Here is a 23,934-nt window from a genome sequence, read left to right as displayed (position 1 = left end):
GGAATTTTTCAATTGCTTTAAAATAGGTTTTCACAGTAAAAAGTAAGGTAACTGTATCGTTCAAAAAAGAAAAGGTAAGATGATAAACTGATAATACTTACCACAATTAAATTAGGTCCAAATAAATTTTGTAGTTTAAACTTTAAAGTCAACCTAGATCATTATTTTTGCCAAGCAATTTCTGAATTTTCTCAAATTTACATTTAAGTGCAAAATGATGTGATACGGACCTCAATTAAAATGCAAAACATTCATATTTAAATACATTAAAACCAATTCAAAAGCATTCCACAAACTACAATAATATTGTATATGACACTAAAATATATGCAGACCATAAAAAAAAAAGTAAGATAGAAAGAGCATAAGATGAATTAATTAATGAAAAATAAAATTTATTCCTCGGAAATAATAATGATGTTTTATATAAAAATATTATGTGTTGTACATAGGATGGGGTTTTGCATTAGGAGTCTCCTCTCCCTAGGATCATTTTTGGGGTCCATTAGAAAGACAAAGAAAGAGCCTTATCATTTCCAAGCCCCAACCGAGTTGACAACCCAAGTTGACGTGATATATGAACATGAAAATCTCTTTTTCTTTGCCTCTAAGTTTCTCATTTTGTGATCCTTGCTTTCTATTTTAGAGAGAGAAAGAAAGAGCAGTGTGATTTCCAACCCAGTTGACGACTCATCAAGCTCATGAAAAGTCGGGTGATCGCAGTGGAATTCTGTTCATCTGGTCTCTGAAAATTTGCAAGCCGGGAATCTTAAGCTGAATTTTGCGAGCTTAATTATCTGGTATGAAAATCAAATCCTCGTTAGTCTTTCGTTTTCTGGAGCTGTCACTTACATATTACATTTGTTACTTGTTCTTCTTTCAACTAGAATGGGACAGATCTGATAGAAAATACCACTCAAAAACAGTACGTAGTTCCTTTAGTGTCTAAAAATAGCTGCGAAAAGCTTACATCTCATGGCAATCAAGTTACAACAATTGATCTTTCTTATTTTTCAGATTCTACATCTTCAAATTTACCTTTCATCAGCTTGCTGTTACGTATTTGGAGTTGAAGCAGTAAAAAGATTGCTCTTCATGGAATAAAATTTTGATTTTGAAACGGTACGCACCTGAGTTTGGAAGAATAATAGCTTTGCAATAAATAAGTTAATATTTCAAGATTTTTCTAGCACACATGTTCTATCTTTATTAAAATATTTTTATATTATCTCTCAAAAATTTTTATGATGCTTGAAGAAAAGAAACAGAATCAAATCATTAAGTTGTATATGTTTTATATGCATTTTTCTTTTATTGAAGTACTTTTTTTTTTCAATTTTCTTCAAACACTTTTACATTTGTTTATTAAATAAAGTAGAAAAACTGATTAAAATCCCTCATTAAAATATTTATTAATTAAAGGTACTTGAAATTTGTTTAAAGATTAAAGGGCAACTTATCCTCAGCATGAGTGGCCAAAAAAAAAAACCTTATCCTTGTCATGTGTTGGCACACAAAAAAAAATCCTTATTGTCGGCGCGTGCAACACTTTTTCAGCTATATAGAAAAAAAAAATATTTACATACTTCTCTGGTCCTATTTATAGGACAGAGAAAGAAGGTATTTTTTAGTCCTATTTATAAGGCACTGAGAGAAATTTTTTGCATGGATGTACAATTTTATCCTTTATTTATTGTTAATTGTGTTGACTTTGTTTATATGAGGTATAATGTATATTAAATAGGGATAAATTTGGAAAGTCATTAAATTTTAAATGAGAGTTAATGAAGTTTAAGGTTTTTCTTAGTCTGTGCGAAACATGTTAGAAGTGCCTTATAAATAGGACCAGAGGAGTATAAGTGAAGACACGTTGAACACTGAAAAAGAGTTGCGTCTACTAATTCAACTCAAAACACTTTCTAAATAATGATTTACTTTATTTTGTTTGCCTTTTTTTTTGTTTACCAAACTAATGAACGAACTTATTAAAAAATCAGTACATCTACCACTTGTAGGGATTACATAAGATACTAGTTCTGAAAAATTTTACCAGATCTGGTCATCGCAGTGCAATTCTGTGATTACTCTTCAAAATCTCCAAGCCTACACTGAAAGTGTAACTTCATCTATCACGGTATGAAGCAATATCCCTCTCCTGAATTTATTTAAACACTTCCAATAAGCATGTCATCTTGTGAGTTGTGACAATTTGCAGAATATATGATTTATTGGTAACTAACTTTTATAATTCGGACTTATCTGTAAATTTTCAATACATTTTTATTTCAAACAAAGTTTGTATAAATTAATTTACCTAAAACGTTTCCCGCAATCAATCTGAGAGATTACATAATAGTTTTAGCCGTTTTGAAGAATGTGTTATGCTTCACATAAAAGTAGGGGCAAAGTCCAGTGATTCTTAGATTAAAAAAATAACATACCAACAAGGGATTCCTAATAAAAAAATGTTTGAAAATCAAAATTTTATTCCGTAAAGATACTGCATGGGAATCTTTTTACTGCTTCATATATCCTTAAATATATAGGAGCAAACTGAACGTTAAGCTTGATGAAAAATAAGACCAATTATTGTAACTTTCTTGCCACGAGATATCTCTTAAACTTTTTGCAGCTATTTTTAGAGACTAAAGTAACTAAATCTACTGTTATAGATTGTGTTTTTCTATCAGATCAGTGCCAAGTTGAAAGAAAATGAAAGCACTCAATTTATCTATACTTTGAGAACTGAGGTTGTGATAGCAGATAAAGTCTTAATCAAGTATAACAAATAGAAAAACACTGATCAGAGAGTGAAAGCCTAATTAAAGAGGCAAAGAAAAAGAGATTTTGATGTTCATACATTGAGTTGATGAATCTTGGCTTGGATAAGATAGTGCTCTTTTGTTTTCCTTTGCTTTTTCCCTAAAACTGAGCAAGATTATAGTCCTCAAAATATGAAATCAAAATTGAAAAAAGTTAAAGCAATATAATCATGCGATCCACTTGATTATTATATTAGGCGTTTGGGGACGCCGTGTCCTTATCTACTTGCTTTCCAGCTGCCTTTGGACCAAATGTAAAAGTTAAAGTAAAAAGGCAATGTTATATTTCCTTTTTTTTTTTTTGAAACTTCAGAATTTATATTTTGCATTAATGTATTTGGAAAATTAATTATCTGTCATATCGTTTTCCAATTTGGTTCACTTATTTTATCAATTATCTTTCGGTTCATCTAACTCTAATACTGTTGGATTCAATAAATAATGATTTTTCATGTTATCATTATTATTCGTAAAAATTTAATATGTTAATATTAGAAAATATTTTGTCAATGTTTAAAATTTTAATGCTCACGGTTTTTATTAATGAAATTAACGATATTATTGTTATGAAGATAACTTAAAAAATATTTTTTTAAATTTTATTTATCAAGCTTTGATTAAAAAAATAAGTAAAAATACAAAAAAATTATGAAAATACCTGAGAACCCCTTTTGTAAAGTCCCATCTATGACGAATGTACTTCATTGTGAAATCTTTTAAAATATTATATATTTCCCAAAAAAGTGTGACTTACTAATTTCTTTGTTCTTAATGAGTACATCTATCGAACTTTAGTCATATAATTGAATAAAATTAAATATTCTAAAGCCATATAGTATAGTTAGAAAAGGATTGATACACAGAAGATAATAATACCAATAGTGTGTAGAGAACATATGTTTCACATTTCCCCTCATTGATCTTTTATCTCTTAATTTCTCGTTCACTATCTTTTAATTAATTAACTAGTCAAAATGAGTCATCTAGCATTTTAATATATACTAAATCTAGCACTTGTTCGAAATGAGACATTTCCTAAACAGAGGAATGAAAAAAGTATCTGAATTTCATACATTTATAGAAGCTAAGGAAGGTGACAAAAAACAATTGAAAAAGAGAAACTAAGCATTTAGGCACAAACACAGGGTTTGTTTGGTTTTTTGTTTTTAAAAATAGAAAAACCAAAAACTTGTTTGGCAATTGTTTTTAGTTGATTGTCTTAAAAAGCAAAAAGACAAAAATATATTTTTTAAAAACTGAAAAACCAAAACAACCTTTACATGTTTTTTTGTTTTTGTTTTTGTGTTTTTCTTTTTTGGAAAAATTGGAGAAATTTTTTTTCCTCTTCTCCTCTACTACCCGCTGCTTATCACTATCGTTGATAACTATCATTTGTCAAAGTATAATTTTTCATATTTTTTTTCAAATGTGATTTTTTAAAAATTACTTTCCAAACAAAATTTTTTGTTTGTTTTTGGTTTTCAAAATTTGTTCTTAAAAACAATTTTATAAAATTGTTTTGAGAATAAGAAAACAAAGAACAAAAACAAAACAGGCCCACAATTTTTTATATCTGTGATATTTTTCTAGTTTTAAGTATAAGACTCATTTTGTAGTGTAATTAGTTACATTACAAAGTGGATCTCTCAGTTCTCAAAGCATCAATGGCTTGTTAGAGGCTGATAATTGCTGCTGTCATGCAGACTACATTTTTTCTTCTTTCTTTCACCTTTGCATCAATCTGCAAGGGGAAAAATAGAATCACAAAACATTAAATTTTGTTACTCTAATATCTGAACATAGCAGAGGCCCCAAAAAAACCTGTTATCAGAGCGAGAAAGCTGAGCCGAGACATTTGATCTTTCTTATTTTACTTTGGATTACGGAAAAATCATTCTTTTCATCTTCATGATATCTTCATGAAACATTAAGCGCGTAATTAACATACTTCAATTCTTCATAATGAAATTTTGAGTTAGTCAATTGATGATGATGAATGGCTCTCCTTTCAGGTTGCTATTAATACCAAATGGCAGAGGTGGGAGTGTCGTTAGCGGCAAAACTTGCTGAATATCTAGTGGATCCAACTTTACGGCGGTTGCAGTATTTGTTCTGTGTCGGCAAAATCACCAAAAACGTTCAGATCAGAAAGGAGGAGCTGATACTCAAGCAAGGAAGGGTACAGGAACGTGTTCAAGAGGCCATCAACAGGACTGAGAGGATTGATGGTGAGGTTGACAGGTGGAAGAATGATGTAAAGAGTCTCATAGCAGAGGTGGAGGAATTGGAGGACGAACTAGGGGCCAACAATGGCTGTCATCGACGATGGTATCCTACTTGGAGGAGATATTGTCTCTGCAAAAAGTTGGCTAAGACAACCCAGAGGATGATTGATCTAAACACAAAGAGTGATCGCTTCAATCCATTTTCTCATCCTGTTATTATTCAAGGCATAGAATATCACTCTTCTAAAGGTTTTATGTTCTTTGAGTCAACGAAAAAAGCACATGATGAACTATGGGCAGCATTGCAAGATGATGATAGCTCTATGATCGGGTTGTGGGGTATGGGCGGTTCAGGCAAAACCACATTGGTAAAGGAAATAGGAAAGAAAGCCAAAGAATCAAAGCTATGTGATGAAGTTATAATTGCAACAGTAACCCAAACTCCAAATATCAGGAAGATTCAAGGTCAAATTGCGGACTTATTGGGACTTGAGCTGAAGCAAGAAACTGAAGAGGGTAGGGCAAGAAGAATTGCATTGAAATTACAAAGTTCAAACAAACAAATTTTGATTATATTAGATGATGTATGGGATACGCTGAACCTTGAGGATATAGGGAATCCCTATAGGGATGAAGGTCCAAGAAACTGTAAAATTCTTCTCACCACACGTCGTCAAGAGGTGTGTACTATGATGGATTGCCAGAAAACAATTTCCCTGGGTTTGTTAACAGAAGGTGAAGCTTGGGATCTATTTCAAACTCATGGTAGAGTAGATGATGGTGTTAGAAAAGTGGCTCAAGAAGTTGTCGCTGAATGTAAGGGATTACCCATTGCAATTGTGGCCATGGGGAAGTGCTTAAGAAGAAAAGGACTTGATGAGATGAATGTAGCATTGCACAGATTGAGACATTCAAAGCCACTTGATGAGGATAAAGCCTTTACTATTCTCAAGTTAAGCTATGATTACTTGAAAAATTCAGAGGCTAAGTTGTTGTTCTTGGTATGCGCCATGTTTCCTGAAGATCATGAAATCGAAATTGAAGATCTTTTTAGATATGGAGTTGGATTGGGCCTATGCAAAGATGCTGACTCATTTGAAATAGCAAGGAGCCAAGTTAGAGCAGCTATAAATGTTCTCGTTGACTCTTCATTGTTGATGTTTTCTGTCAACTTCAGAAAAGAAAAATGTGTGAAAATGCATGACATAGTTCGTGATGTAGCTTTATGGGTAGCAACTCAAGAGAATAGTACCATTATGGTAAACAATGGAAAGGAATGGAATAGATTGATTTCTGATGAAGTTATAAAAGATTGCTATGCTATATCTTCATGGTATGATGATAGTATATTATTTCAATTTTTGTCTCAACTGGGTGCTCCAAAACTTGAGTTTCTATTATTAGATTCTGTGAAACTTGTTGATACATTACATGCATCATTTGAAGGCTCTACAGGACTCAAGGCATTGATTATGATGTGCACGTGTTTGCATAGGATTGAGCTACAACCTCAATCAATTCAACACTTGTCTAATCTTCGGACTTTGCGATTGCAAGGTTGGAATTTACATGACATCTCTTTTGTGATAAGCCTTACAAGACTTGAAATTCTTGACTTGCAAATAAGTATGTTTGAAAGATTGCCAAATGGAATTGAAAATTTAAACAAGCTGAAGTTGTTAGATTTGTCAGATTGTAAGATAAGTGAATGTTGCTACAAAGTAATAGGAAGGTGCTCACAGTTAGAAGAGTTGTATGTTTCCAGGCATTTTCGACACTCAAAAAATGCAAATTGCTATGAATACCTTGTGGCCACCACTACTTTGATGAAAGTGAGAAGGTATAGGTTGGAAATGGGGAGGCCTGAAATACAGTCAATATCTCGTAATGAAAGCACAAGATATTTATGCTTGGGTCAGTTAAAAATCTCCATGTTAGCTGCAAGAATCAAGGATCTTGCGCGAAGAGCAACTGCAATTGAATTTCATGAGCTTGAGGGAGGCAGCAGAAGTTTCATGCCTAATGTTGTTCAAGCTATTGGAGCCATGAATGAGTTAACTAAGCTCTGTCTTAGAAGGTGTTCAGAGATGGAATGCATTGTTGACAAAATTAATACTCATGAAGATGCGATTGCCCCAGGATTGGATGAGTTAGTGCTAAAAGATATGGATAATCTTCAACAACTACATCGTGGTCTTTCTTCTTTTAGCTTGTTCCAAAAGCTGGAAAGACTAACTATATCCAATTGCCCTCAGTTGCTCCATATATTCCCTGCTGATTGCAACTTAGGCAATCTTAAGTTTCTCAATATTTCTGGTTGTCCGAGGTTGACATCTCTCTTCCCTGTCTCTGCTGTGTGCACTCTGCTGTCCTTACAAGAGCTCCGAATAGAAAGGTGCAGTGAACTGAAGCATGTAATAGAAGGAGAGGTTGATGGTGATGCATGGGAGAATTTGAGCTTCCCAAAATTGAAAATTTTGTCTGTTGATAATTGCTGCAAATTAGAATCTGTATGCTCAGTCTTCTTAGCTCAAAGTTTTGTACAATTGCAGCGTCTATCCATAAAAAATGCTCGTCAAATGAAATTTGTGTTTGGTGAAAATGCTGATGAAGAACAACCACTGCGTGATCAAGATGAGACTCAAATAGCTCTTTCTCTTTTGGAATACCTCAAACTAGCAAATCTTCCAAACCTTGTCGGAATTTGCTCAGAGAGGTATCATCCAAGGTGGCCATCAATAAAGACAATAGATTGGAAGGATTGTCCAAATCTGGTACGTGTTTGCCTCACATATTGTAACTTGATTTGGGAAAAAAAAGTTAAAAAATATTAAAGCTTTTTATATAATAAGATATCTTTGTTCATGTGACTAAAAATTTTTTTAGCAAGCGGTAAATATCAAATAGAGTGTTCAAGTGAATACATCTTGAGACATGATCCAGTCAATTAATTCATTCACGTTCTTCTATTATTTAAAATACGAAATGAAATTAAAATATCTGAAGTCATACATCATTCTTTTTGTGCATTTGAGTCTCACCCTGCTTTTGGTTTGGAATTACTCTGCAATATGAAAATAAAAATGCAATTACTAAAAAGAACTTTTGTTTTAGACGTACTCCACATTAAAAAAATAAAATACATGTACATGTAGAATTTTAATTTTGTTATTTTGTTATTTCCGCCATTCGATTTATTTACCATTTCAATAGCCCACAATAAACATTGATTTTTATGGGCCCCTCATTATAATTTTTCCTTGACTTCATTGATTGTGACACGTGTGTGTGTATTTGCCGACATATATATTGAACCAATTGAACTAAAAAACTTCGTAACTTAACTTGATTGTGAAATGTCTATTTTCTTATATATGCATATGGCTGATCTTGTTTAATTTACCAAAAAATTGATAGACTAAGTCTATGCAGGAATAATACATGTACATATAGAATTTTAATTAATCTCAATTTATCGTTTTTTAGGAATTATGTTGATGGATTTCCTCTTCTTTTCTTCTCTTCCCTCTTTCCCTCTTTCACAAAGGAATTGCAGGAACTTAGAGGCCATCAACTGAGGAATGAAGAATGCAAGTCAGTGGCAGCTATAGAACGTATTGAACTTCGTAACTGTGGAGTACAATCTATTTTCCTTTATAAGACTGGGGTTGGAGAACAAAGTTCAACATTTAAATACCTTCAAGGCTTAACTTTGAATAATTGTACAAGACTAAAAGTTGTCTTTTCTGCTCATATTTGTCAAAGTCTTCCTGAGTTAACGTATGTAACCATATCTTGCTGTGAGGAGTTGGAGGCAATTTTTTTGGGGAATGAAGAGACTCATAAGAATCTACCCATAGCTGAATCTGATCTGCTAAAATTGAACAGTCTGGCGATCTCTAAGTGCAACAAGCTTAAATTCATTTTCATGATCAGTGCTGCTACCTCAATACTTCCCCAACTAAGTTTGCTAACCATATCAGATTCTTCTCGAATTGAAGAAATTTTCAAGTGCTCAAATATTGGAAATCATGACATTGACAGTGAAAAGGAGATTACATTCCCAAACATGAAACGTATGGAACTCGATAACTTGCCACGACTTGTTAATGTCTGCCAGGGGTTTAAGTTGCATACAGGGGAGTTTTTCAAGGTTAAGGTTTATCACTGCCCAAATTTCATGCCAATTATAGGTGCAACTATTCATTGGACCGGAAAGGTAACTAATATTCTACATTTCCGTTTCTCAATACTGCAAATTTTGTCAATCTTTTATTTGTAAATATTGCATACAAAAGCTAGTTTGAAAACGAACAATCCTACATTTAATCTAGCATTCTTTTGTAATTATTTACATGTATCAATTTTCACACCTTTTATTTTCACTCTCCAATATACTTGATCAACTTGTAACTATTTTGGTACTACTGATACAAATATGATATAAATTTTTCTTATACCATATTACCTCCCAGTTAATGATAGTTCAAACTATAGAAGTTGAAAAGGAGAAGGACTTCATCTATGCAGTGCATTATATGTTTCAACATGATATATTCCTTCCTACAAATTAAAGTTACTAAACTAATGAACTGCATCTCTTGACTTGTACATATAGGTACAGTGTTGAATGTATTGCAATCTCTTTCTTTTCATAATCTTTTCAAGGAACGTAGAATGCATTGAAATACAACCAATTTATTCCCTGTTATCTCACAATCAATGATAGTTCAAATCATAGAAGTTGAAAAGAAGAAGGATTTAAGCAATGCAGAGCATTATATATTTCCAGTTTTAACATGATTCTAGCATGTAGACAAGCAAGTGACTGAGACATCATATATTCCTGCATACAAATCAAAGTTACCAAATTAATGAACTGCATATGTTAACCTGTACAAATAGGCACAAATGTTGAATGTATTGCAATCTCTTTCTTTTCATAACCTTTTCACTGAACTTAGAATATCTTATTTCGCCTACTTTTCACTCCTCTGTTATGTGCAGGGACTTGTAAGGGAGTATGTGTTGAAATACAACCAATTAAATAATAATGAGGCTCTCAATAATCTTCCGCTTTCTGTTCTGAATGCTGGTGAGCTTGATATTCAAAGTCCTGGAGTTGAACACAACTGTCGAGTGATTGGTGATGATGAGGAACAAGAAACCAACAACTCAGGAATGTTGAGATCAGAACAACAAATGCTGGGAGGTCTTGTTCCCACGCAAGTTTTGAGCTTTCAACATCTTCATTCCTTAGAAGTAACTCACAACAAAAGGTTGAAGTTTTTGTTCTCAAGGAGCACTATTTTCCACACCAGCCTTCCTAAATTGGATTCCCTAATCTTATCTGATTGTGAAGAACTAGAGGAAATAATTGGAGAAAATGAGGAACATCAGATCATGTCCAGTGCTGACGTTCACTTCCCAACACTAAGATATTTGACGGTTAAGAGGTGCAACAAGCTCAAAAGACTCTTCTCTACGTCCACGGGTATTATTCTTCCACGACTAGACTCTTTCTCAATAGCTGAGGCTAATCAGCTGGAGGTGATTTTTAGACATAGCAGTGAAGGTGATGCGAACTCCAGTGAGGCAGTTGTGCTTTCCAGCTTGAGGATGATAAGGCTAACAAATTTGTCAAATTTGAAAAGTATCTGTCAAGGATTGCAGATTCAGGTGCAGCTGTACAGCATCAGCATAGGGAACTGCCCAAAATTTGTGGATTCAACTTTGGGAAGGGCTCTTCAACAATTGGGAACAGTATCGGTATGAATGAATATTCCATATCCACTTTGATTTAGAGTCTTCAAAATTAGATGGAATATATGCTATTAGAATCATTATCTGTGTGTGTGTATCTCATTTGGGTAGATGTATAAATTATATAGGGAATTTATAAATTACAAGGAGATTTTCAAGGGCGTGAAGAAAGAAAAAAAATACTTGATGTATGGACACAAATAGCTTTTCTTTCAATTTCAGATCACAATGGATGAAATTATATGGAATATATATGTGTGTGTTGTGAGACTTCATTTCACTTTTTTTTTAATATTTATTAAATATATTGTTTTAAAATTTTTCATATCAAAATTGTGACGATAAAATTTCACCCCAGAAAAAATGGCAGTGAAAGAATAATTGCGTGCGTGGTGATTCACAGACTATTTTAATAAAAAATATATTTTATAGGAAATTAAACGAAATCAATTATAAATTGATATTTTTTGCCTGTAACCATACACTGATGATATATAAAGATTTGTACATCAGTAAAGTGCGAGGAGTTTCCTTGGTATGCTTACAATGTATCTAACTTTTTTAAATCGAGGTTTTAAAAAAGAAAATTTGAATGTTCTAAATTTGATTGATGTGAATAAATTTGTCCATTTTTCTTTAAAAAAATGAAATTGTAATTGCCACAGGTTTCGACGGAAGCTTCAAGTGTTCAAACTTTGTCAAATGGAGAAAAAGAATTGCCAGTAAATGAAGAAAAAGGGACGGTGGTGATCTCAGGAGCAGAGTTCTTGTATTTGAAGGATTCAATGAACCTCGTATCTCTATGGGAGGGTCCCGGTTTCATGGTCTTCCAAAATCTTAAGCAGTTATATGTGAGTAAATGTAGAAAATTGAAGTGTATGTTCCCAAGCACTGTGATCAGAAGCCTACCATGTTTGGAGGATCTAAGCATTGAAGAATGTGAAGAGATGGAGGAAATGATGTCGTCAGAAGAAGAGCATCACTACTTTCCAAATGCATCCTCCTCTCATTCCTTCTGCTTCCCACAACTTTTTGAACTTACAGTCTGGAGATGCAGAAAGTTGAAATGGCTCTTACCCTCTCTGCCCTCTACTCGCCATCTTCCACAGTTGGATTGTTTGACCATTGGCGAGTGCTCTGAACTAAAGGGACTTTTTAATTGCGAACCCGAAATCCAAGAGGAAGGGTTTTACAACAACATACTTCCAAACCTGACATATCCAGATATTATAGATTGCCCCATCTTCTCCAAAACCACACTCGCAGCTCTTCAAAGGTGCGCACATTTGACTTTAGATTGTTCTGTTTTTTTTTTTTGGGAATTTCTCCTTTTTCTTTTTGCCGGCATTATATTTTTTGATTGCGCACACTTAGAAATTTTGGCATGGCACACCATACAATCTGAATTTTGAATTTATTTATAAACAGAATTACAGTAAAGGGTCAAATTCACAAATTAATTATCATTTAGAATGCTTCTAAATTTACAACTCACACAAATGCATGTTCACGACATAATACAAGTTTACAACTAATAAGAATAGAGTTAACGTTATTTACTACTCAAATACTAACACAGATATATGGCTGCATTAATGAGAATTGTTGTCATCAGATTCGTCCTTAGCTTATTTATATACCGTCTCTCCTCGTGATCTCTCCATTTTCTTCTCAGAAAGATGTAATTGATGTACACATTTTGGAAGAACTGCAGGATGAAGCTTTTTGTTTTTTCGTTTTTGGACACATGCTGTTTGTTTTTCTCATATCTATTGTTTAATCTGCTAAATATATCTCATTTTTCTCGTAACTCTACAGTCACGCAGCGAAAATACGACGTCATCATGCTCCTCGTCTTCTTCGTCCTGGTGATGGTGGTGATGGCATATAGAGACTGCCTCATCTTCTCTAAAACCACACTTGTGGCTCTTCAAAGGTGAGCACATTTGACTTTGGATCGTTTTGTTTTGTTTTTTTTTCTTTTGGAATTTCTTCTTTTGTTTTTGCCGGCGTTATATTTTTTGATTGCGCAAACTTAGAAATTTTGGCATGGCACACCAACCAGAAAGATGTAATTGATTACACATTTTGGAAGAACTGCAGGATGAAACTTCTTGTTTTTTTTTGTTTTTTGGACATATGCTGCATGTTTTCCTCAGATCTATTGTTTACTCTACTAAATATGTCTCATTTTGTCATAATTCTACAGTCACGCAGCGAAAATACGACGCCACCGTGGTTGCGACGATGATGATGGCATATAATTTGTACAGTCTGCTTCATTTGAATGGTGATGGCATGCGATCGACATTGCAGAAGGCATTCGTTTGTCTCATTTTTATTTAAATACTTTGATTGGTTGTCCACGTACAAAAATACTACTTTCTCAAGTTCCAATTAACACTTTTGCCAATATACGAATGATCATTCATTCATTTTCAGTAGTGCACTATTTTTAGGGGCGCAAAATAAAGTGATTTTCATGAATACCCCCCCCAAAAAAAAACCACTAGTATGTTTTATAAAGTATTAATATGTTGTGTATAAAAATTTGCAGACCATCAATGCTTTTTATATATGTATTAAATTCATCACATCCTTCTTGTCAATAAATTTTTTTTTGGGTGAACTCTTGTCAATAAAGGTTTTTAATCAAGGGTTTTTCATAATTTTTACCAACGTACTGTTTGGTACAAGGGAAATGGAGAGAAGGGGAGGGGAAGAAAAATTATAATGAGCTCTACTTAAAAAAATAGAAAAGTGGGGTTTTGAAATTTTAATAAAAAGAAGAAGTAATATAAAAAAAAGTAATAAAAATTAATTAAAAATTTTTAATCTCATTTTTCTACTTTTAAATTGAGCTTATTAAAACTTTTCCTCCTCTCCTCTCATTTTTTTTTTCTCATATCAATCAGCCTTAAAGAAAAGTGGAGTTAGTCTAACTTATCAAAAATGACATATTAGGATTGGCTTTACCAACAAACAAATCTTTTCAACCCGTACTACTAGAGCTATATCCCATCATGAGTTAGCCTGCCAAGTCACTGACTACCTCCTTTTTATTTTATTTTTTTAATTTTATTAATTGTTATAATTATATTATTATATTTTATATTCTATCTAAAAATTAAAAAAACACCAATATCATTTATTTGATATTTTCAATCAAGTATCTGAAAGAAAACCAAAAAATTTTATTATATTTTATTTATATTGAATAAAAAATTTTCAAAAATAGAAAATATTTTTTAAAAATCATAAATAGTAGTCGGTGGGTTGGCTAGTCATCCCATCAACCCCCATAATGAGTCAGGTTGGCTAAAAACCAGCCCATCATCACACAGACTTTTTTTAAGTCACACCGCCCATATTAACACTCCTAAGTGAAAGCTGCCATTTTGAGGAAATTTCAAATTAATTTGGAAATGTCACCTATTAGATCACTATTATTAAAAGTTAAAGCGTACACTTGTCTCTAAATTATTTTTTCAAACTAATTATTAAAAATATAAAATAATTTTATTGATCAATAAGAAATGTAACTTTTATCATTCAAAAAGGCATTCACTTTAAAAAAAAAATAATATTGCAATAAGGAAAAATCATTTTTGGAATTATATATATTGACATTTATATCCCCTATTTTCATATAATGTTTAGTTTAAAACATCAATGTAAAAATTTTAAATAAAATTAAAAAATTGAAAACATGAAAAATAAATCATCATGATAGTCAAAAGATCAACAAATTATATAAAAAATATTAATAAAAATAAATAAAATAATGAATATTAAAAATTGAAAAAAAAATAAACATATATATGTGGGCAAGGCTATACACTAGTGCAAAATACCCCTTTTCACTTCAGTCAAAAATATGCTTTCGTTACTACATTGGAGCTGTAGTAGAAGGCAAAGAAGGGAAAGATAGGAATAGACACCGTAAGTCATAACTTACGGCTTTTGTTGCCCAGTGCAACAGACGCCATAAGGCACAACTTAGGGCTTCTGTTACACAATGCACCAGATGCCATAAGTAGTCATTTTTTGAAAAAATAATAATAATAAAACACAAATCCAATGATCGCCAATTACTCATGAACTAATACTTACAAGCATCTCTGTACATATGTACACATCCAATGTCAGTCAAAAAGACTAAAAATCCCAAAGCCAACCTAAATTTTAGCAACTGCATAAATTTGTAATAACACATAAATATAAAAGCTAGATGCTCTGCCTAATTTGGCTGACATGCTCTTCAAGCTGAAAGTATTGTTACAGGAATGAGAGAAACCCAAAGACAAATCTTCCACCTGAAAACATTATTTCATACAAGATGTTACCTTTGAAAAATAAAGCTGACAAATAATATGAAAAAAAAATAACCTTGAAATCTAGAACTGATAAAAGATGTAAACGTAGTTGGACTTGTCCAAATAGGGGATCCAATAACAAGCACGAGGGCTTGCATATGCCATATTTTCAATTCATTATAAACATGGAACTGTATAATAAATAATGTTTTGTGGATATACAGATCGCTGTTAAATCGCAGGTAGAGCATAACATGTATAAAGCTTCCTAAATTGTGGAGATACCTTAGTATGGTCAAGGGGGGAGTAAATATGAAGCAACCCATCCCCTTTGCTATATCTTCTTGTCTAACAAGGACATAACATTCTTTGTCTGACTCAATATTTTTACTTATCCATAGATCATTCTCACTAACTATATCCCAAGAATTACCTCCTCCTGTCAAAACCCAAAAAACTTTCAAAGCATTCTAGAACTTAAACATTAAAAATAAAAGGCTTTTCTACAACTCAAAAATATGAACGTCTTGAATCTCAACATGGAAAGTAAATTACTTTGCAATGCAATAAGCAACAAGTTTTAAAGATAGGAGTATGTTTGGACGTTTACCAGTTGTATTCTATGAATTTGATGCCTGAGCACATTGAAGTTTTTTAAGAAAAGTATTACTAAAGCTGTTCACTATTAATCATCCATAATAGATGGGAGATAATACCGTATTGCACATCATGATCAAGCAGAAGGGTGTCAATAAGGAGAAAAGACTCCACTCATAAAATACTTTACAAAACAAATATAAAATAGTATAGTCATACCTTCTGAAGACCATTGATTCAAGTTAATAACCATTGCATTCATGCAAAAACTGCGGCCCACGTTATTCCATATAAGAGCAACAAATAAATGAATGAATAATCTACTCACTCAACAACTTGATCATTTCCATAGCAGCTACAAATGCATCGCCTCACGGGATGGAGAAGTAAACATCAAAGCCAATCCCCTGACCATTCCAATTATATCTAGCAAGAAAGGCCCCAGATAGCAACTAAAATTTAATAAACAAATTTCATGATCAAAAGTTTAAACAACTTAATCTTAGAAAGCATATAAAATAAAAACAATTCCTGCAAAGGAAAAAGCCCATGAAAAAGAAAAGAAATGCCACTTAAAGTTAAGGAACTTGGTTAGTTTAAGAGGATTGAAAAATTTTTCAAGAATTTGAGCCAGGAAGAGCTCCAAATAATGCAAAAGAAAATGGCCACAAAAAGTCAGTAGCAACCAACGCACCCTCAGGAAGAGGCAACAAAAATGTTTTCCTTGATATCTCAAAGTAAATAATAGGCATATATGTTATATTGGAGTTGTTTCTATGCATTTCTAATTTTCAATGAGAACAAAATTTGTACAAAGTTGCGAAATTGGTGGGTTTTTCTCAAATTAACCCAACACGCCTTCAAGAGTTCCAACACATAAGTCAATACATTTTTCATTATGGAATCAACCCAAGCAAATCAAATGATGACTTAGAAACCTAGAGCACAACACAAACAATGGATCATTACCTCTGTTTTTATAAAGCAAAACTTTCGGTTCATTTTTTAAAATGTTTTTTTAGCTATGGCCTATTAGTGTTTATTGATAAAATATCACTAGTTAATCAATAATGTTCTTGAATTGAAATTCCGAAACTCCATTTCTATGAGGAATCAAGATACTTGTATACGTACTTATCATCTAACATTCAACAAAGTTCAAACACAAGCTACTATATCTACACTGAATGCATACAGCACATGTTCCACATGGTTGACAATTCATCATCAGCACCATTATCACTATCTCCACCATGTAGAATATCTATTAAATAAATTGTCCTAGTATTTTAAATATCACAGATTTCAAATACAACCCAATTAGACAGCAAACTTCAGCAACAGACTTCACCAAGAAAAACAAAGAAAAAAAATTGATTTCATTGCTTTGATTATACAACAATCAAATTATTTCTTAGCTGACCAAGCAATTTTAACTTAGAAGTTTTTTTTTTGGGTCAAAATGGAAATGAAGTGAAAATGGAAGTCAAAATCTAACATTGGAAATTAAATGAATTTTTGCATTCGGATATTACCCAAAACATCTGTCAACCAAAACATTTGTTATTTCCTTGGAATCATAGTGAATCATCTTGTTCATAAAAATATGCTGCAGTTCCGACTTTGGTGTTCAGAATTTTAGAAACAGATTCACATAAAATGGTAACGTATGATTTTTTTCTAGATATCAAATAGGAAATAAACTCTAAAGAAAATATCATTAGATGCTCAACGCCCCCAAAACATTATTAAAAAGAAAAAAAAAACCATGACCAGCAACTTTGTTTCAATAGTATTCAAAAGTTGTACAATATATTATTACATACCATAATCGTCAAGCCATATGATTTTCAACCAGATATTTTTACAAAAATCAACACTAAGTTAACCAATAAACAGAAAATAACAAAGAACAAGAATACAAATATCATCTGAATACAGAATAGAAAAATCAACACCTGGCTGAAAAAATAACAAAGAACAAGAATAAAAAGAACCCAAACAAAAAAAGAATCCAGAATGGGAAGCAAAATAAAAAAACTTACTAAGAGCTACGCTTGAAACTAGTTGTCGTGAATACAATGAAAAGGAGCAGCCAGAGATGGAAGAACGAAAGGGAGAACAACCACGAATAGAATGAGAGTAAAAAGGAGTGCAGGAGGCGACACTCATGGCGAACTGAAGAAAACCCCTGATGAGACCCGAGCTAGGCGAGACCCACGGACAGAGCCGAAGAGGAAGGCAAGAGAAGAAGAAAGTAAAGTGAGAGCGAGACTCACGGGGCACTGAAGAAGATCGCCGGCGAGACCCAACGAAGATCCACAGCCAGAGGCGAACGAAGATAGAACAAAAGCAAGGCAAAAAGTGATCGAGCAGAGTGGAGAGGCGGCAGTAGAAAATAAGCCAGGGAGGGGGAGGGCAAAGTTTTTTTTTTTGGTAATATGTGATTAAAAAAATAAAAATACTTACTGCTACAGGCCCAATCTAGATCCGATGCCACATATAAAGGCTTATGAAGACTGTTCCATTTTGGGCCAGACGCGGTAGATTTGGAATGGACATGCAACTACTGGTCTGCCTTGAACCAGATGCAGTAGAATAAAAAATGCTTCCTTTTTACTCCTACAGTCTTTAATATAAGACCTATTTAACTAATTTGATTAGATTAAGAAAGTTAGGTAAGTTAGTTAATTATAAGAAAAGTGACACATTTTTCCTAAAACACCATAATCATCTTTCTTAATACCTCATCCTTCTTCTACTTGATTATGGTTAGGGGAGTATCCATAGAGGTAATTTAGAGAAAACTAACAACATAAGAAATGGGTCTTATATTTAGGACCAAAATCAACTCAAGAATTAGGTCCTATATTAAGGACCGAAAGAGTATCTAAATATATATATTAAAAAAAGTTACAAATTTTTACTTGCATAAGTTATAAAAGCAATTAGAAACAAAGTTCTTATTGAAAAACTAAAAACTCTAAACCATGTGAAAGGAAAATTAAAAACTAATTAAAACTCAAGTACCTATATTTAAAAAAATTAAATTTTTTTAAAAGCGTAAATTTAAAAAGATTAAAAGTAAAGTATTTATGTGTCTATTTCACATAGGAAAGGATACCATATTTCTAATATATACAAAGAAAAATAATTTAAAATCATTTTAAATACTTATGGAGTTTGTTCAGTGTGAAACAGAAGCCATAAGTTAGCTTATGGCATCAGGTTAGTAGATACCTGAAGCGAAAAGTGTTTGTTTTAGCTAAACTCACCCTGATGTCAGCCCAAATAGTAAATAAATATTTTTGGGCCAGTCTGCATTATCACATCAATATATTACACCAAGAGACATCTGATCATAGAAAACGTTACTGGATGGTAGAGACGGATGGTATGCGAGATGAATCTTAATTACTAATATCTCCTGTATTTAATTTACTCCTCTGGTCCTATTTATAGAACAAAGAAAGAAGGTTTTTTTTGTTCCTATTTATAAGTCACTTTATTAAATTTTTACCATGAATGTGTTATATTGTTCTTCATTTATTATAATGTAGATAATTATTTTTTCAAAGGTATATATATTAAATAGGGGTAAGTTAGAAAGTTGCTATATTTTAATAAAGAGTTAATGCAACTTATAAATCAGCTTCCACCACCCCCAGTTTGTGACTCTGGAGTATAATTTATGATAATTTGGTTAGATGATGAAATTTGTTCAATCATTTTTGCCAAAAAGTAGACAGCAGATGATAAAATTAGAGAGTATATAAGTAATGTGATTTTAAAGAACAAGACACTATGTATTTGTATATCTTTTTGACAAGCCAGTGGATTCATATATCAACGAAATAAAAACAAACTAGAATTAAACTTTAGATGATAATTAGATAAGAATTTATCCAAGTATATAATAAAGCATTTCTCATAATGCAAAGTTATTCTCAATTCAAAAATAATGCAGAGAATTTTATTCTTTTTCTTAAAATTTATATTTCTTTTTATGATGGATTATATATATATCAATATTAATGTCTCAAAAAATCAATATTAATATTAATTACTATTATATATAATATTTAAAAAACCCATAAACTTCAATGTTGTTTTGACATAGAATCTAATTTATTAAAGTGGAACCAAAAGAAGTCTAAAATAATGCAAATGACAACCAAAAGAAAAGACAAAATAAAGTTAGATCCCGACTTTGGTCTCCAAGCTCATCAACAAGTTCTGTCGTATCTTTAACATTGGGCCCAATACATATTTTGTATTCATTTTATTTCAAAAGGCTATGACACGCCTATAATTCAAATTGGGTAAAAAAAAAAAAAAGTTGTATTTTGAGATCAAGCTTTCAACTACAGTAAATAAAATATATACATCTTTCCGACCAAAAAACAGGTAAGGCTAAGTCTAGATATCATTGACTTTCTGATAAAGTACATGTGATATGTTTCTTATTTATATTTTTAAGTTTTCTTTTACCAGCATTTATATTTTTAAGTTACATTGTTGTTATTTTTATAAGTCCATAATTCAAAAGTTGATATTACATATTTTTTTCATTTTACAAGATAAAATATTAATATTTAGTAAATAGATTTATTTAAATAATTTGAGTATATTAAGAAAATTAAAAAATTATTTAATTTTAACAAATGTAACATGATAAAATATCCTTATATAATATTAGATTATAAATTTTTTAAAAAGTTAAATAAATTAGTTTAAAAAATAATAAATATAAGGGAAAAAAAAGGTATTTTATCAAAAATTTTATGCATGAAAATGACATGAATCAGAGTGTGCATATTTTTCTTTTCAATAAAATTGTCAATGACAATGACAGATTAATTTTCGTTTTTGTTGAGTATTGTGTCAAATCTGTGTTGAATATAATCAATTCCACACTAAATTATATCAAGATATGGAATTACGGTTGAAGATTCCTCCTATATATGTTGACCCTAGTCGTGTCTTTTTGCGTACCGTTAGTGGCAACACGACGAAGCATTTAATATGGCCACATCAAAGTCAAACACCTAATAACTCAACTTTCTTTTTTGACCAGGGAATAACCCGACTTTCTAATATTAAAAGTAGTCTTATTATTCAAAATCTATAGGTAACGTGATTTGTTAAAATTTTTAGCATAAAAATAAATAAAGATAGAAATATAAAAATAAAATAGATATTTTCCACATGCATTGCAAACGGAACGAAATATATAGAGGTACTTTAGCATGATTAATGTAAATTTAAAATTTAATGTACCTTTTTTAACCTAAGAACAATTCATTTCTAGCTAATTCAGTCATACCAAGAAAACCAGTTAAAAGCATTAACTTGATCATAAAAATCAAGTGATTTTCAATAATATTCTTATTAATTATATTAAATTCTGACATCATATTAATTTTTACTCTCTCACATACTACCTATTAAATATAGGTACATATATATTATGTAGATGGAAGAAAATACTTAATAGTCCTTAGAACTATCAATCAAATATCTAATAAAAATAATTTTAAAAAACTTTCAAAAAGTGCCCTATATACAGGATATGATGAGAGGGGGAGAGAGAAAATTACGGAGATGGCAAAGTTGAGGGAAGCCAAGGAAGTGGTACTAGCAATCCTAATTCTGTACTCTGTAGGTCTTGTTTGGGAGAACATGAAGAACCTGAGGAGCCCATTCTTCACCTCCTTTTTGAAGTTCCATTGAGGAAGGCTTGTGTTCATAAATTTGGCCCTCAATGAACAATTGAATTGTCCTCTTCCATTGATCAGCAATGTCTATAACGATAAATTCAACTCACAATTTATGTTATCCAAACAAGACTTAAGCTACCCAAAACATAAAATTTTTCTAAAATTACATATTATACCAACTTCTCCTAATTTTTGCTAGAATTAAGCAAATCTGGATTCCACCTTTTACTTGATAAGACCTTCTTGTGTATATTTCAAAAATTAATAAACCATGAATTTTAATAAAATGCAAGAGAGGTTTATATAATTTATTTTTTAGGTAAAGCTTAAACGATCTCAGATAAAAACAAGTATGAATAATACGACATACTTAAAATTAATCTATCTTAGAAGTCTACACCATGAAACCTTAGAAGTATATAATAATTAGCCGACTTGAAGAATGTGTTGCTTCATGAAAGTAGGTGACAAAGTTCAATGATACCTAAATTGAAAAATGAGATACCAACAAGGGATAATGGGGCCACATAAGCAATTATTTTATTTTACTATTGAGTCAGTTTTAAGTAAGATTTTCGATCTGCAACTTTGGAATCTAATTCTTCGAGTTTAAATTATTACTCCCTATTTTATATTTCCTATCACATGGACCCAAGGGACGACACACATTAAAAAACTGGAGTTTTAATATTTAAAATAACAAGTAGGCCAGATCATTTATCATGTATTTCATAAACAAAATCTGAATATGAAATCTTACATCCTTATGAAAACTTAGCCTAGAAACTATTTTTGACTCCATTAGACTGTGTGAGATGAAGTCAAGAAACGAATAGTGATAGAACTGTGAGCTTCATTCTTAGAATATAACTTCAAAAAATATTATTTTTAAAATTTTAATTAATTTATCAAGATTTTGTTCAAAAAAATAATGCATAAATATTAAAAATAATTATTGAAATAGTTTCGCCTACGCAAATGGGAAAAAGAAAGCCATGCGCGCGCGCGCGCGCACACACTTACACTCTCTTTTGTTGAAAATAAGTCATCCAGCACATTTTTACACTTATTCAAAATGATTCATTCTCTAATAAAAAGAATCAAAGCATCCATCCTAATTTAATTTTGTTCATTTGTAGAATGCAAGGAGGGTGGCTGCTTTTGGAAAAAGAAAAACTATGCACATGTATACACACACATTTACTCCCCCCCTCATAACTCACGCACTCATTATATCCTTCACAGAGAGCTCAAACTCACAATCTCATATTTAAAAATGTTTAAAGGTTGGCGCTTGCTATCATTTGAATAAGGCCTCATCCTCTCTCATACTCATTTTTCTTTTTTATTTTTCTACATATCTCTTTTTCCATTTGATTAAAAAAAAAAAAGACATTTGTATGTGTGAGGATGATTAATTATTACGTGGGGTTCACCAATCCACTTGAAATGACTAGAGTAGAGGCCAACTTCTTGTTCATGAGTACTTTTATGCCACCAATCACTGAGCAGCAAGTTGAATTCTCCACCATAGTGAAATGGTTCTTTCTGTCCCTTTGTTCAATCCACTATAAGTGATCCATACAGCCCTGCTACTCTTTGCATCCCTAAGTGTCCATGATAGAAATATGTCCCGGCCTGCGACAAATCATTATCCCCACTTGGATTAATTATCTTGTATATTAACTAATTACCCCGTCAACTCTAAGTTAATTTCAATGCTTTAATTATATATAAACAAAAATATAAATAAATCCAGCTCAACATAACACGAGAGAGATAGATATATGATAGCAATGATTCGAGTGCTTTTGACATGTAGATCACATAAAAGTGGCACATCATCATATATTTCTATCCATGTCCACGCTTCAGGTAAAATCACTTTAGTTAAAGATTCAAATATAATGAAACCAACTAATTAAGAGATTAGATGGAAATAATAATATCGCTCAATGTGTGTTTGTGTATAATTACCCTATCAACTTTGAATCTGTAATGAAACGTCTCTCCTGGGTTGATAGCACACGGGATATGGAGGCTGTTCCATCAGCCCATGGTGTTCCCACCTGCACAAACACAACAGAAATAAAATATTGAGGAACATTAAACTAAACTATTTCCCCCCCAGTCACTCATAGTTTGATGTTAAAAGCTTAGGTTTATATCGTTTTTATATTAACATTGATCCCTTATTTTCATATAATATTGAGTTATAAACATCAATTTTAAATTTTAAATGATATTAAAAAAATTGAAAACATAAAAATTAAATCATCATGATAATCATAAGATCAAGAAATTATATAAAAATATTAATCAAAATAATAAAATAAAATAATTAATATTAAAAATTGAAGGGGGAAAAAAAAGCTCTGAAATGTGTATATTTGGGCTTGGTTAAAGTCTCCCTTGTGCCGGCCCATATAGTAAATGAATACGGAGAAGTATCGCAGGGACTTCCATTTCCTCTAACATTTTTCCTGTTTTC

General features: G+C 31.8%; 1 protein-coding gene, 1 long non-coding RNA gene and 1 pseudogene across 2 annotated transcripts; 2 read left to right on the top strand and 1 right to left on the bottom strand.

The window, feature by feature from the left end:
- Nucleotides 1–4,851: 4,851 nt before the first annotated feature.
- Nucleotides 4,852–7,696, top strand: LOC114723677 (disease resistance protein At4g27190-like). Its single transcript, XM_028910246.1, has 2 exons — nucleotides 4,852–7,557; nucleotides 7,661–7,696. Exons 1-2 carry the CDS (start codon nucleotides 4,852–4,854, stop codon nucleotides 7,694–7,696), a joined length of 2,742 nt encoding a protein of 913 aa, XP_028766079.1.
- Nucleotides 7,697–7,789: 93 nt separating this feature from the next.
- LOC114744653 (uncharacterized) lies at nucleotides 7,790–8,747 on the top strand. Its single transcript, XR_003740132.1, has 2 exons — nucleotides 7,790–7,821; nucleotides 8,595–8,747. It is a non-coding gene; the product is annotated as an uncharacterized LOC114744653 (long non-coding RNA).
- Nucleotides 8,748–16,094: 7,347 nt separating this feature from the next.
- On the bottom strand, nucleotides 16,095–23,921 carry LOC114722776 (L-ascorbate oxidase-like; annotated as a pseudogene).
- Between the last annotated feature and the right edge of the window lie 13 nt (nucleotides 23,922–23,934).

The sequence above is a fragment of the Neltuma alba genome, unplaced genomic scaffold (genome assembly GCF_004799145.2).
Source record: "Neltuma alba isolate B1F8T4 unplaced genomic scaffold, ASM479914v2 tig00000105_pilon, whole genome shotgun sequence".
Lineage (NCBI taxonomy): Eukaryota > Viridiplantae > Streptophyta > Magnoliopsida > Fabales > Fabaceae > Neltuma > Neltuma alba.
This window is presented reverse-complemented; position numbering and strand designations above follow the sequence as displayed.

What these genes read in the sequence shown, in the direction of transcription:
- LOC114723677 (XM_028910246.1), top strand. Translation starts at nt 4,852, where the DNA reads ATGGCAGAGGTGGGAGTGTCGTTAGCGGCAAAACTTGCTGAATATCTA. An exon ending in ATTGCTGCAAATTAGAATCT is followed by an intron (nt 7,558 to 7,660) that starts GTATGCTCAGTC and finishes ATGCTGATGAAG; the next exon opens with AACAACCACTGCGTGATCAA.